Source organism: Apteryx mantelli, chromosome 17, assembly GCF_036417845.1.
Source record: "Apteryx mantelli isolate bAptMan1 chromosome 17, bAptMan1.hap1, whole genome shotgun sequence".
Classification (NCBI taxonomy): Eukaryota; Metazoa; Chordata; class Aves; order Apterygiformes; family Apterygidae; genus Apteryx; species Apteryx mantelli.
Window position 1 is genome coordinate 3,973,083 of NC_089994.1, and position 14,636 is coordinate 3,987,718.

The following is a 14,636-nucleotide window of genomic DNA, read 5'->3' on the forward strand; positions in this document are numbered from 1 at the left end:
CATTTCCCCCAGCCCAACCCCGCCGCTAGTCTGATTGGCTCGGCACCCTGCGGTGAGGTCCCCTTACCTATACCAATGACACAAACGTCTGCACGCAGAACCTTCCCGCTCTTCAGCACAACCTCCTTCAGCTTTATGGGAGAGAGGTGAAAATTACAGTTATTTTATGGACAAAAAAAAAAGGAAAAACCCTTAGCAGCAGCCAGCTAAGCTGGAATCTTCCTTCATTTTTGACATACACGTTGACTGTAATTTCCTACAATGCCAATAAGAGGAATTTCAGAACTCTCCCAGGTGGTCCTGCAGGTGTTTTCTAGGGACAGTGTTAAAATATGAACCGTGTGCTGCTGCCCCCTTCTCCCCAGCTCTGCAATGCCTCAAGGCTCCCTCCGCTCCTCCGGCTTAACTCCTGACCTCTGGACAGAAAGTTCTTCAAAGCAATAAAACCAGTCCCAAACACAGTGGCTGGAACATGTTTCCTCCAGGGGGCTAAACCCAGGGATATGAATTTCAAGGACTAGAAGAGAGATAAGACCAAAAAAAAAAAAAAGAAATGAAAGAAATGAATCCCAGCACTGCTGCGCCCTCCCGTCCCGCTGCTGCGGCATGCCAGGCACACTGGCTGGCCAAAGGCACATTGGGACTAGCCACTGTGGGTCTCTGGCTGATGCAGCCACCTGAGCCATCTCCTGACAGCACCTACTGCAGGCCCACTAAGAGCAGAAAGCCTCAGCTTCACCCTCTTCACGAGAAAAGACTGATCTTCACACCCAGCTCACTGCGCAGGCTGTTGCATGGCGGGGCAGGTTCTAGGCAGGGTTGGGGCTGCCTCTGCGCTCCCACCCACAGGTTACAGGTAGCAGCCATGAGCTCTGCCCCGGTGCCGGTGCCGTACCTTGCCCTCCTGCTCCCGCAGCTCTGACACTTCAGTCTGCATGTAGAACTTCACCCTGTTGTTCTCGAACATCTGGGTGAGGGGAGAGAGGAGGGGACATCACAGATCAAAACCACCTGACTTGGTGTCCCTGACCTGCCCACTGGCCTCTGCAATGCCATCCCCACCCTTCAGGTTCATTTCAACACACATTGGAAACAGGCTTTTCATGCATCTCTGTCTCACACTCAGAAAGAAGAATGTTATTTACAGCAAGCAGGCCACAAGAGGGAAGACACAGCCCATCCTTTCTTTCTAGCGACAATTATTGTGGAGCACCTTCAGAGCTTTGTTAATAAATCATCTCATCTGATAAATACATCAATAAATGCAATAAATCAAACACACACAAACCACACAGCCTCTTATCTGTCACCAGAACAATCCCTGGTACAGGAAAGCAAAGTCACCTTCATGACAGCACGGCCAACCCTCTCCCCAAAGAACTTCTTGAAGGGCACTTCCTCCAGCTCGACCACGGACACGGAATGGGCCCTCTCTGTGAGATAGGCGGCCACCTCCATCCCTGGGAAACAGAAGCATGTCCAAGTGGCCATGTGCCTCTCCCAGCACTGCCCCAGGGACTGCAGAGCTGGTGAGTGCCACAGCCACTAGTGGGAGAACATCACTTTGCCCTCTCTCAGCCTGGGAAGCTGGAGTTGCTCTATTTGGACATGTAGGGCGTAACTAGAGTGAAGAGAAACCAAACTCATGGTCACAAAGGGCCACACCTTCTTATCTGAGATTTATCTGTTCTTAGAGATGGAAGCCACAGAAAGGCCTTAAGACTGAAGCAAGGAACCTGCCATAATGAATTCTCAAAGTACCTTAGGAAACTGTAGCATTTGGAATAAAAGAGCTCGGCTATAAGAGAGAAAAACATATCTCTAACGGCTGGGACTGTACTAACTTTCTTAGCACTGGTAATGAGTTACTGACTGAAAACAGGCCTTGAGAATTTAGACTTTTTCTTCCATTCAGGACTGCCCAAGCTGGTGCTGGTAATTACATGGAAACCTTCACCAAGACATTCATCCATGGGCTTTTTGGAAACAGTTCTTTTTGACTGTCTGCAGTTCTTAACTGGTCTCCGAAAGCATGTGTTTCTTCTGTTTGCAGATTGTTCTTTTAAAAAATGAAATTGAAAAAAAAGAGAAACAAATCCTGAACATTTTAGAATAAATTCTCTGACTAATAGTCATTTATGCCTAGAGACCTGCAGGAACCACAATAATTTTATTATACACATAACCAAGCAAAAAGAGGAAACATCAAAGCAATTGCTAGATTTTTGACAGGTATATTAAAAATTTCACAACTCTGATAACAAATAACAGAGAAATAAACCCACGGGCTCTCACCTACCAACAAGATTTTCCTGATTTAACCCAAATCTATACTTAGGGAGTGTTTTTGAAACCAATCAATGGACAGTAGTGGACTCCCCATATGCTTTTCAGAATGGGATAGCAATGCTCTTCGACTATGTTTCCCACAGGCCAGTAAGCTAAATTGTCCATTCTCTTAGTGTAAGTAAAATTACTTTTTTCAGAAAGAAGATGTCCTTATGAACCTACTTGGAGCAGGAGGTTGGGCCAGATGACCTCCTGAGGTCCCTTTTAACCAGAACTATCCTATGGATCTTATAATTCAGGGAAGATGGTTTCCATTGGCAAGGACAGTGCAGTTCACACACACAAGATGGCTGAAGACCATTCCCTGGATAGCAACAGCTCAGAAGAGAACATAGGAATGCTGTAGAAATCTACTGAACATGAGGTCTTGGTGCTATGCTCTACTCTGCATAACTTAATCTCAAGGCGTTCCAAAAGGAGAAAATGGTATAGGAGCAACAGAATGAGATTTGCAGTGCAGGAAAGACATTAGAAAGACTTTGCTGGACACTGTCTAGTTTTGAGGTGACAACTTCAAACAGGGTAACGTCAAACTGGGAGGGGTTCTGAGAAAATTTGCAAGAACATGTGGAAATCTGGAAAACTTGCCTCAGTGAAAGATCACAGGAGCCATAAAAAATGAAGATTTAAATTTTCTAGGCTCATATTCCAGCAACCTTGTTACATCCAGAAAATCTGCCCACTTTCCACATACTAGGGGTGAGATGCATCTGAGCAAACACAGGCATCCCAACAGGAGACACTTTGGGAGCACAGCTCAGGTCATCACCAGTTTGCATCTAATCCATGTCCCAGAAGTGCCCATTTCCCCTCAATGACCAGAAAAGCTACCCAGCAAAACTGCATCTGGAGACACCTACGCTACACACAGCTAAGATCAGAAGAGAGAGATGCCACCATAGGATACTGCAATTGACTCATCTTTTAACTTTCACTCAGATACACTACATAGGTCAAGTATGTGACATGAAGACACGTCAAAGTGAATCAGTATTGCAGATGTCCCCAATGCCCACTCTGTGGTCCTTCACTCCCACTATAATGGACAATGTAATATCACTGTAATTGTTTCTCTTGTTTTTTTCTGATCATTTCTTAATTTTAAAATCCTTTTAGAGGAGTAGATGCTAGAAGGGAACTAAGATATCAGAGGTGATTTTACTAGTGCCTTAAGTAGAAGTAATATTAGGCCTGTCTCTTATTCAGGATACCTTTGATTATAACAGCTATGTCTAATATTGTGGTGCAGCATGTGGTTGCTACTCCAGAAATTCATCTTCTTGCACCATGATTAAGAATCATTGATATTCAGAAGCTACTACACAACCAGACAGGATACAATACTACCGATACTTTTCCATTTAAAGGAAATCATATTGTTGCATCAAAGCAAAGAGCATCACAAATATTCCTTGGATTTGTGAACTTGCAGTGTATTAGAATGACCTACAGTTGATTACTTCAATCAAACTCAAGATCATGTCACAGGGCAAGACATGATGAGCAGATTTTATGTTCCACAAGAACTGTTGCAGTCTGGTCTGGCCCCTTGAATGCTGCACAGAACTGAAAGACAGATTCCCTAATTTCTGTTTGAGCTTGGGTAGATGCTGTGGCGAGATGCTTGAAACGGAATTCACTTCCCATGACTGTATCTGTCTGAAGTGTCTGATCTAAGCTAAACAGATAGACTCCCTCATGAGCCAACAGCCTCCACTGTGTCATCCACACCAGCTGGTGAGGTGTCTAGGGGAGGGTGATGAGCCACCCTCTGGAGCCACTTATCCTTTATTGTAGAGGACAAAGCCCAGCTGACTAGCTCAGGCTACATGCCTACCTTCTGAATTGCTACAGCTAGGGAAGGTGATTTCTGCCCTGGAGTTTGAGTTAGAGGGAGGGGGACCTGCTGCACCTTTAGGTAAAATTTCAAACTATGCTAACAACCGTAAAGAAAACTATCCCGATAAGTCTGAAAGACAGCCATGCCTGAAGGACCTGTCTGGGATGCAGGCAGCACCAAGCCAAAATGAGAGCTCACCAAGGAACGAGGCTCCCACTATAACTACATTCTTGCTAGTGGCGAGCTTCACTACACGGTTAGCATCTTCAGGAGTTCGGATGTTAAACACATTTTCCACTTCTTTGCCTTTACAGCTGAGAGCCTTTGGCCTGAAAAACACAAATTGAAGGAAACATAGGTTCAGTTCCTGTTTCCCTTACCCAAACCCCTTCTTTGAGCCAAGCACCACTGCAAGTTCTGCACATGGTTCCTGCACAGCAGCATACATGGTCCTGCCTCACCAACTGCCTCTGCTGGCCCACAGCCAGCTGTTCGCAGTGGCCATGGCCAAAGGGTGGTGTGCTCATCCTGGGGATTGGCTGCTGTTCTGAAGCAGGAGACTGGGCTCTTTCAAGGATCTTTTTTCTCTTTCAGCAGAAGCTTTGGAGCCAGATTTTCAAAGATATATATATATATATATATATATATATATATATATATATATATGCCTCTGAAGGTGCAGGTTCCACTGTACATTTCTAGAGGCACTTGGCTGTAATATTCACTGTCACTGTAATATTTTAATCTTGTCCTCCCTATGCATTTACTGGTGCTTATCTATCTTTAAATATCGGTCCCTCCATACCCGACTCACATCTGAAAAAGTTCCTCAGTAATTTAGGTACCCTAAGAACATTTACCCAGTGTTCCTGGAGCTTGTGCATAAGGATTTTGAGAGTATTTCCAAAGGTTTAGTCCTCTTTTGAATCCTATTAGGTAGCTGGCATAGACAGCATTTTGCTGCAGCGTTCCGCATTCCCAGGCACTAGCCTTTAAACACATGATGCTGTTATTGCTGTTGATGACGTGTTGTGTAACAGAGTATCTGCTCTGATCATCTTGCAAGGCAGTCCCAGGCTTCTGCATGTTTTGTCTAATTAATTCAGGCATCGGTTCCAAAAATGAAGCAGCACCAAATATTCAGAAGGACTGCTCAGTCATTTGCATCTGTTTGTAACAATGACATTGGGGGAAATATTTACAGGAAAACAATAAAAATCTAGAGAATTCAGTCTTAGTGTCCATCTGCATTGTCTCTCCTGCAGCTGTGCCCAGGCAAAGGCTGGAGAGCTCCTGTCCTCCAGCATGACTGTCACAGTGGCTCTTGCCAAGAAGTTATAAGCTGGATAGAGTGCTCTCAGGGTGCATTACCTGACCTGAATGAAACAGAGGGGCTGGTCTGAGGATTAAAGCATCCCTTCCAGTCTTCACAGCTCTGAGTGTCTGATAACACTAGTTGGGCTGTGTTGCTGTTTCCTGGTGACCAGAGGGATGCAAGGGAACTGTGGTACGCTTAAACCTGCTTCATTCTTCTCCTGTTCCCTCCTGGCTAGGGTTGCAGCTCCCTGCTCAGCTGGCTTCTAAGGATCCCTCCTCCAAGTGATAAGTTTTGCAGGGGCTGGATTCAGCCCACTTAATTTTGTGCATTTGTGTTAGGAGCACAAGGAAAGAGGCAGGCAAGCCCGGGAGTAACTGGATCTGTGGTCTGGATCTGATCTCAGCAGCCTCCTTCTCCAAGGTACAGCTGCTCAGAGCCAGAAATGAGAGAGATTTAGACGCTTGCATTTGTTCCAAAACAGGGCAAAATTTGAAGTAGTGAAAACGTTCAAAGGGCAGTGAGGTTCAAAGGCATTGCTGTAGAAATAGTCAGTGGTATCTAAGATATTTGACATTTTCTGTGAAAATGTAATATTCAGAGTTGACCGTTCTGAATGTTTTCATTAAAAAAGATCAGGAAATGTCATCAGTGCCAACATTTTCCCATTAAAATGGCAATTTTGACAAATCCCCTATTAAAAAGAAACTAACAAACCAACCATTTTCAGCACAGTAAGAATGATGCTAATCTCAAAAAGCTAGCAGGCTAAAATGAAAAGGAAATATTTATCACCGTAGAAGCAGCAGCAGCTTGTGCAGAGCAGGATAGATAAATCAACACTCTGTCTTAGGAGACAGGAATCCTGTTCTTCAACTGTTTTATCTGAAAGAGTGTTATAGCTTTCTTTGTAAGATTTGCAGCTATTTCCTGACAGAAGGGTTAAATTAGTTCAAAACATTTGAATTTGAATTACTGAGGGTTTGGGTTGGGTTTTTTTTCATGTTTTCAGAGGACACAACACAGCACCTTGTCCGTACAAACTGACACATGGCCAAAGTGCTTCTATTCCTTCTCTTGTTCGTTTATATTTTTCTCAAAAAACACCATGAAGTGCACTCCATGCAAGAGATGTGTGTACAGTTGCCTGGAAAACTTCTGCTATTTTTTGTGTCTGAATCAAGTTTTAGTCTTGAAAACTTCCCTCTTACAAGTAATTCTCACAAAAGGGATGCTGTTGTGTTGCAGTGACAGCAACATCTAATTAAGGTTACAACAGACAAGCATTAAGCTTTCACTGTCAAGAAAAAACTTAATGCTGACAAGAAATGAAAGATGGAGATTTAAAAGGATGTATTAGTTGACTTTCAGGGTTGTTTATTATTGAGGGGCAAAAAGAACAACAATATGCCAAAAATGACCACTAAAAACATTCAGGATATCTTAATTTTGGAGGCTTTTGTTTAAAAAAATATTCAAAGTTCTGGACATTAATTTTTCCTCTCCCCATGTTCTAAACAGGCTTCAAGGACAATAAAATTACAGAGCTATCATTTCTGTTTGCATTCTAAAAAGAGGATTTCAATGGGAATTTTCCCAGTATCCCCTTCAGATTCCCAAGCCAGCCCAGAGGGGAGACAGCATTAGGGTGCTTGCTGGCAAATTATTCCACCTTTTGGAATTTCATTTTCCATCAATTTCTTTAGCATCAAACAACTCACGAACCCAAACTGTTCCAATATGTAATTTTTGTTAACACTGTTTTGACCTTCACACTGATCATGAAATACAGAGGGTATCAATTCCTTCACCAGTCCTTCCAGGCTCAGCCAGCCCCTCGTGTCTGTTGGTTACCTCCTTTCTGGGTGAGTCTTGGGTGATACAAAGGCTTTTCTGCTTTGGCTGAGCAAATATATCCAGCACTGCTGTGCAGACATATCCACCTGTGTTTCTTGCTTTTTCTGCAAACACTCTTGCAGACAAAAAGTTCCTGCTCCAAATTCAGTTGCTGTGTTTGATCCCTTATCCCTAGGCACAAGCTCCCTACTTTCTAAGATAAAATAGTTTCTCTGGATCTTTAAAATGTCTGTTTGTAGCTTACGTGTTTCCAGTCGCTATCAGCAGTTTGTTATATTCCATCTTAAATCCATCCTTGAACACGGCTATCTTGTTCTTGATATCCACAGCCGCAACCTGAAATCATTTCTAAATAATGTTAAGGGATGAAATCTCAGATGCATATTGAGATACCATACAGTGAGCCAGAGGCTGACTACCTCAAAAGGCATAGGCACTACACAGCCCACCTCAGAGCACTCTAGGTTCCTCCTCTTGGCTTCCATACCCTGGCTTGATAATTAGTGTAGTGCATGCAAATCCTTTGTTACTATTTTCTAACTGCGAATTGCTTTCTTACTGACGAAAATCAGGGGATGATCAGCACCGGCTAAAGCACACAGGCTTAGAAGGGAAGAGGTCTGTACAGTCCCAGGGCATCTCCGACATGGGTAGCTGCAGCATTGTTCAGATCTGAGTCCACTGTGAAATGTGCAATTAGAAGCTGAGCACCTGGTGCTTGTTACTAATTTTAGAGTTTAAAAGAAATTGAAAGCCAGGTCTGTGAGAACCTGTCATTCCTAAACAAACAATCATTGCCCGCATGCTAAGCATGAGATTTTTCTAAAGCCTGAAAAGTGTGTCCCCCTGCCTGCATTGCCAATGGGCACAGAGAGCCACATTCCCTAGGCCATCATTCCTCCTTCTTGCCCATGATGGCTGCTTTCCCTATGGCACCCAAATGTCCCAGAGTCAGGAGAGACACATGCAGATGATCATATTCATGCCTCCTACCAAAAATGTTGCTCTGTCCCCACTTATTTACTTCTTATTGTAAAGACAAGTTTGCCATCTGCCCTACTGTCAACATTTCTCTCATGTCACCCAAAATGGCATGCTTTGGCTGGCTGTGAGGAGGTGTGGCACTCGTGGTGCTCCTCTTTCAAACTAGTTCCAGATTTTCTAGGCAAGCCTTCCTCCTCCTCCATCTCCTCCCACTCTGCCTCTCCGTGACATCAGGTTGACAAACCCAAGTATTTACAAATGACAAGGACTGACTGCTCTTAAAAGAAGACTGGTGTTTTCACATATTCATGCAACTGCAAGAACCTGTCCATCTCCTGGCACAGACTCTCAGTGCTTCTGCCTTTGCATGCTAATATTAATCATAGCGATATCAGCCCACAGCAGACACTACACATGGGTTTCATCTCACCTGTCTTTAGATGTCAGTATTTCCCCTCATGCTCCTTCTGTAGTCAGTGGAAAGAAAGACACTTCTAGGGCCTAATCCATCTGTCATACTTCAGCCATCCACCACAGGAGGAGAGCATTGTGCCTTGGGCTCCACTGACTGCAAAGTGCAACTCCTTGTAGCCTATAAAGGGAGCTAAGAGCCATTCCTCAGATGACAAGGTCTGCATTTAATCAAAGGGATCCCATCCTGTTTGGCTGTGAGACACTGAAGGACTGAATTGCCATGTTATGAAAAAAGCAGGATTTGATTGCTCCTGGGATGTCTCAGAATCTGGTATCATCATGAACTCTGATCATAATTTTATGGCAGATTCTGTCCTCTCACAGTGGAAAGAGGTCCAGACCCACATGAGACTTAAATCTGACTTCCCTCCACTGTCTGTCCTACCCACCGTTTCCATCCCTATCCTTGCCCCTACATGCTGTGCTGTGTGAATGTGCAAAGGCGAGAAAGAGGACCAGAGTGGAGAGGCAAGAAGGATCCTATAAAAGTAACAGATAAAAAGCAAGCACATGAATAACAAGGAAAACCTAGTGATTGCAGATTGCTCAGCAGGAACACCCATGTCCCAGTGTCTCAGGCAACAGAAAAGAACTCATGACACCAAAGAGCGAGACAATCACGGATTGTAATGAGGAGGCTTTGTACGTCCTCACTGACTTGGGCCAGTGAGTGTGGTCATGCTCTGCAGCCAACAGGCCAAGGCAGGACCCAGCTGTTGACTCTGGAACGCTTCAGAGCTTGAATTCCATTTCCAAATGGCACTGCCAGCTGGGAGAATGGCTCGGCTCCCACATAACAGTGGGAGCAATACCATTAGCATGCCAGAGCTCATCCCTTCACACGAGAATCAGTTCCCAGAGCTCCCTCCTTTTCCAGGAGCACCTCAGGGTTGTACGTGCCTCCATGGAGAAGCTGTAGTGATGTACTTGGGTGAGCACTTGTCCTGCTCCCATAGCTTAGGGAAACCGGCCACCAAACCACCACATCTGTCAGCACTGTGCTGAGCACCCACAGGCAACGACAGCTCATCTGGACATATGGGGACCATGCGGAGAGGGAGACACCCTTACTAAGGAGGACAGACAAACACAAGCAAATGGAGATGGAGCCTGGTAAAAAATAATGAGTCAACTGGGAAGCTGCAAGAAATCAAAAAATATTTGAGGGGGCACAAATGAAAGCAAAGGAGAGGGGCAACAAATAACACCTGATTTCACATGCCCTGCACAGGGTGGTCACGTGTCATTTGTTTTGGAGCACTGTAACTGTCTGTCCCTGTCACTCCCTGTTGGTCCCCTCTACAGGTGACAGCATTTCTGAGTTTATCCTCTGCTTCAGCTTTATGTCCATTTGGTGGTTTTGTCATGGTTTATAAATAACTTATACTACATTTGTTGTCTCTTTCTTTCACTATAAAACACCCCAAACCTCCTGGTCTGCCAGACTAGTAGCAGGTTTGGGTGTTCCTCATGGCACTGTCTGGGATTTCATGCCTAAACCTGGCTTCTGCAAGCAGCTGTATTTCTGCAGCCACCTCACACACTCCAGACTTCGGATCACTTCTGTCTGAACAACCCTTCATCTTGGTGAAGCTCTCTTCTATTTCACCTCAGACAAGCCAGTTTATGTAATTTAACAGACAGGTCCTTGAGGAAACAGTGACGCTCTGCTGGGCCTAGACAGAGCATCACACTAACTTCCACCCTCTTTTTCTACAGAGGTGTCTTCCTCCGTTGCCTCTGTTCCTTCCACAAAAATGCTTTTAATTTTTAAGTCTGAAGTAATTCTTTCATTTCTAAGGCTTTAGTCCCCTTGGTTCCTGTCCACATCTCAGCCAATCCAGACCTTTAATCATCTTCCTTGCCATCTCACAAATCCTTGAAGATCTCCCAGTATAAAGAAAATAATGGGGAGAGATGTTTAAACAAACGCCGCTTGCACTGCTTGCAGACAGAATATCTGGATTAGAGGCCAGCTGGTCAACCCAAATGCACATGAGTGTTCAGTAAACGGCAGATAAGAAATCATCATCACAATGGAGTTTGTATAGGATGTTTTTCCTGCCACAGGTGTAATTGTATTTAATTGTGGTTTTGAACAACCACAGGCAACCTAAGCTCCACAGCATAAAAGAACACGGGAATTAAGGGAGATGTTTTTAACATTTCTGCAAAGGAAATCAGTATGCCAAGAACAAAGACAACTGCTACATTTTCTAAACACAAAGTCTTTGTGTGCTAGCACTTGCAAAATACATTCTGCAGGCACACTAAGACTGCACCATATGAATGCTACTCTCCTCACCTGCATTTCAGTCAAGATTTCGATGTCATATGTGCAGAAGAATTCTTTAGGGCGCAAGGCAATCTGCTCAGGGTGGGAATCCATTGACTGCAGAAAAAGCAATTTTCCCATTAACAGTTGTGAGTTGAAAAGGGAAGCGGAGAAATGCCTGTTACCAACACATGCTAGCAATAGCCTGAAATCTGTCTTTACAGCACTGGTTAAGAGATTTTTCTCTATAGAAACTAGAATCAAAGCTTGTTCAAGTAAAAGTCCTCATGAGACATTGGATTGGGTCCTGATTCCTTTTCTGTTAACTCAGTGCAACAGTGGCACTGACCAGCTAAAGCAGAACTGAATAACTCTAAAGAAGAAGCTTTAAAGCTAGCTTCTCATAACATGCAGAAGTTCAGAGGAGCAAAAGAAAAGCCCCATTATTTGGAAAATAACCAGTTACTTGTGGAAATGGAAGCTAAAAGAGCAATAGGAAATTATTATCATTCTTTAACAAAAGCCCAAGAGCAACAGTTTCAAAAAGATGCAAGTTGAGCAGCACCACAAGTTCCCTCAAAAGCCAACGCAGAGATTTATGACACATATCTGCTCACCTATAGCTGAAAGATAAAGGTTCTTGCTCTTCCTGGCCTTCACTAGTCAGGCAAGAGAAATCTACATTATCTTTGCAAGCCGGGCTGAGATCATATTTGAGCCCAAACTCATCTCTCCTCTTAACTCTGTAGACACAAGCTCTGATGTGGGCTAAAGCTGAGACTTAGGACTCAGCAGAGCACTAAGTGACCCGAGCCCATGCTACTCCAGACTCCAGTGCATCCCTCCTGACCTGCAATGTGGAGGGGATGGGCATGGCCATACGCACTCCATTGTCAAGTGCTGCAACATATCACATAGGACTTGCAGCAGGATCATCTACCCACACAGGCATGACATTTGGGTGTGGCCCATGAAAGACAGGGGCTGCAGGAAACAAGGGTGTCACCATCTGCCTCCAATTTGCCTTGGAACCAGGCACGTATCAGGGGCTGAAGTGCAAGTTCCTTATCCCTGGAGATGGCTTGGTCAGGGACTAGGGTGAGTGGAGGCACAGCAGTGCATGCCCTTAATGTAACTTCAGATAATGCTGTATTCAGAAGAGGGCAGTATCCTAGGACTTGAGGCAGAGTTTAGTTGGTGCAGGGTTATAGGGGTTTTACTGCAAATTCTTTCAACACCCAATGTTTATCAAGAGAGGAACTTTCAACCCCCATGACTTTGGAGCAGTGGTTCCCATGCCGGTGTGCAGCGAGGGCAGCACATAGCAATACACAACTAATACGAGTTTCACTGCATTCCACTGCTCCTGCAATGGGAACAAAGAAGTCAGCACACCAGGGAGCAGGTCATGGTCCAAAGGGCTCAAAGAGGAACACAGTCCTGAGAGAGCTTGGGATGAATTGATAACAGATGTTCAGCAAAACAGAGGAAGGACAATGCTGGAGTTTCAGGAGACAAGAAGTCCATTGCCCACAGCTTTACATATTCCTCCTTTATTGACTCTTTCCAGGGTAAGTCCCACTCACAACAGGATTAAGAAAAACCTACTTTTTTTCTATTCTGTTCTAGAATATTCTACCTTTTTTTTTATATGGGCTTTACACACCTTTCAGAAGCAACTGCAGCCAGAGGTGTTTAGTGGGGTGTTTAACAAGTTATAACACATCTGTTGTGTGCAATGTTTTTACTATTTAAGGGAGAACAGAACAGGTAGATTAACACCTATACAAGGGGAAGGAGAGTTTCAGAGAGTTGCCTGGCTGGGACCATGACTGCAGACTTCTCAGAGCTCACCTGCACAACTTCTGTGAACCCTCGATTCAGATTGAATCAGCTATTCCTCACCCCACTCCAAGTATATCTTGTCCATGCATAGCACTGACTTGAAAGCTCTCAAAAAGCCATGTGCATATTTGCATTCCTTTGACAATCACTTTGCCTTGAGGCTTGAAGGGGAGTTAAATGCTCTGGTTGTAGAGTACCAGTCCTATAGATAAGCATCCCTGCCATAAGGGGGAATACACATACTGCCTGTTCTTACGTTATCTCCGTGCTTCAAGACCAAATGCTGCTGTTCAGCATGAGTTACTGTCTGATATCAAGTAAGATCCAGAAATCAGTATTAAAAATGATATTAGAAAATCATTCTGTCTCTGCAAATTGGCATGCAAAAAGAGATGTATGCCAGAGAAAGTGACCTGTGTAATGCAATCAAGATGTGATGATAACCAGCAGTGTGGATACTTATAACATGGAGCAACACTGGGCAGCAAGAACCATGTGCTAATAAAAACTTGGGTAGCCAACACAATTCTTTTTGTTTAAGAAACAAAGATTTACAAGTCCCATTTCATTGTTCTAAAGATTTTGTTCTAGAAACATAAGAAAGAATTGAAGTTAACAGATCCATCCAGGCATGAGCTGGCTGAGTTAGCTGTTATTGGACCTATGCAGAATGCCCTTGTTTCTGCACTGGTGAACTCTTAGTTAAGAGTTTGTACAATTCCTCTTTTGAGTTTCATCTTTCAGTCACTAACAGAAAATTCAAGGAAAAAGAGAGATGGGATGAATGAAGAAGAAGAAACATGTTGGTGCAATGAATAATGGTGGTATAAGGTCCTAGAGCAAATTTTAAAAATCAGGAGGAAAGTGACATACTCAAGGTGATACAAACCTTACTGAGCTTTGGTCTGTCATAGGGCAAGTGTCTGTCCATCGTGCACATTACAATCCTGTCTGAGAAACCCTCCTGGCGCAAGGTCTCTGCACAGACTAACCCAGCTGCACCTAAGAGAAGACCAGTGTTAGCTATATATATGTTGTATTTGACAGATGAAAATACTCAAGTGCTAAGAACAGTGATCCTGACACAGTTTCTCAACAGGAAGTGCAAGATGTCATTCTTGGTTTGAAACAGAACTTGATAAGTTAGAAAACAGAAGATATGGCATTGCACCTGCAAAGGCAGAGGCCTAGAGTTAGCAGTGCTGCCGGACCTATGTCCTTTGTGTCCAAGGGTCTGAGCCCTTTGCCCCCTAAACCTAGCATCCCACACAGAGACTGATTCTAAAATCACTGCTTCCATAAGTCTTGACCTTACTTTATGGCACTTCCTAAGTCAAATGGCATATGGCCGCTTCTAAAGAAAGGACACAGCCATTTGCATGGGAGACTATCTGTATTTCCATGTCCGAGGCAGGAAGAGGAATCCTCTGTCCATGCGAATGTTACATTAATCATCTATGGGACTTCTTGAGCAGATGCTCAAACCATTACATTCCCCTAGTTTGAGAAGAGTCATTCACCTGCAGCCTCTCCCTCTGCACCCTAGAAGTCCTTGTCCCTCAGCTTGAGCATACAGCTGCAGCTCTGCAATGTGGCAGGACCAAGATATCAAACAAAATAGTCCCTGGTTCTTCCAACTTTTTTCCAAAAATCATTTGTTGACCAAGTTCCTGATGAGTTTATAGCCAAATACCAGG

General features: G+C 44.0%; 1 protein-coding gene across 1 annotated transcript in view; it reads right to left on the reverse strand.

The window, feature by feature from the left end:
* Positions 1–14,636, reverse strand: part of AIFM3 (apoptosis inducing factor mitochondria associated 3) — a 63,287-nt gene that overhangs the window by 22,931 nt on the left and 25,720 nt on the right. Inside the window, exons 7-13 of the mRNA XM_067307321.1 lie at positions 13,829–13,941; positions 11,125–11,211; positions 7,606–7,697; positions 4,388–4,518; positions 1,345–1,460; positions 896–967; positions 68–131 (exon numbers count right to left, since the gene is read on the reverse strand). Of these exons, the coding sequence (XP_067163422.1) occupies positions 68–131; positions 896–967; positions 1,345–1,460; positions 4,388–4,518; positions 7,606–7,697; positions 11,125–11,211; positions 13,829–13,941 (675 nt within the window). The remainder of the gene's footprint in view (positions 1–67; positions 132–895; positions 968–1,344; positions 1,461–4,387; positions 4,519–7,605; positions 7,698–11,124; positions 11,212–13,828; positions 13,942–14,636) is intronic.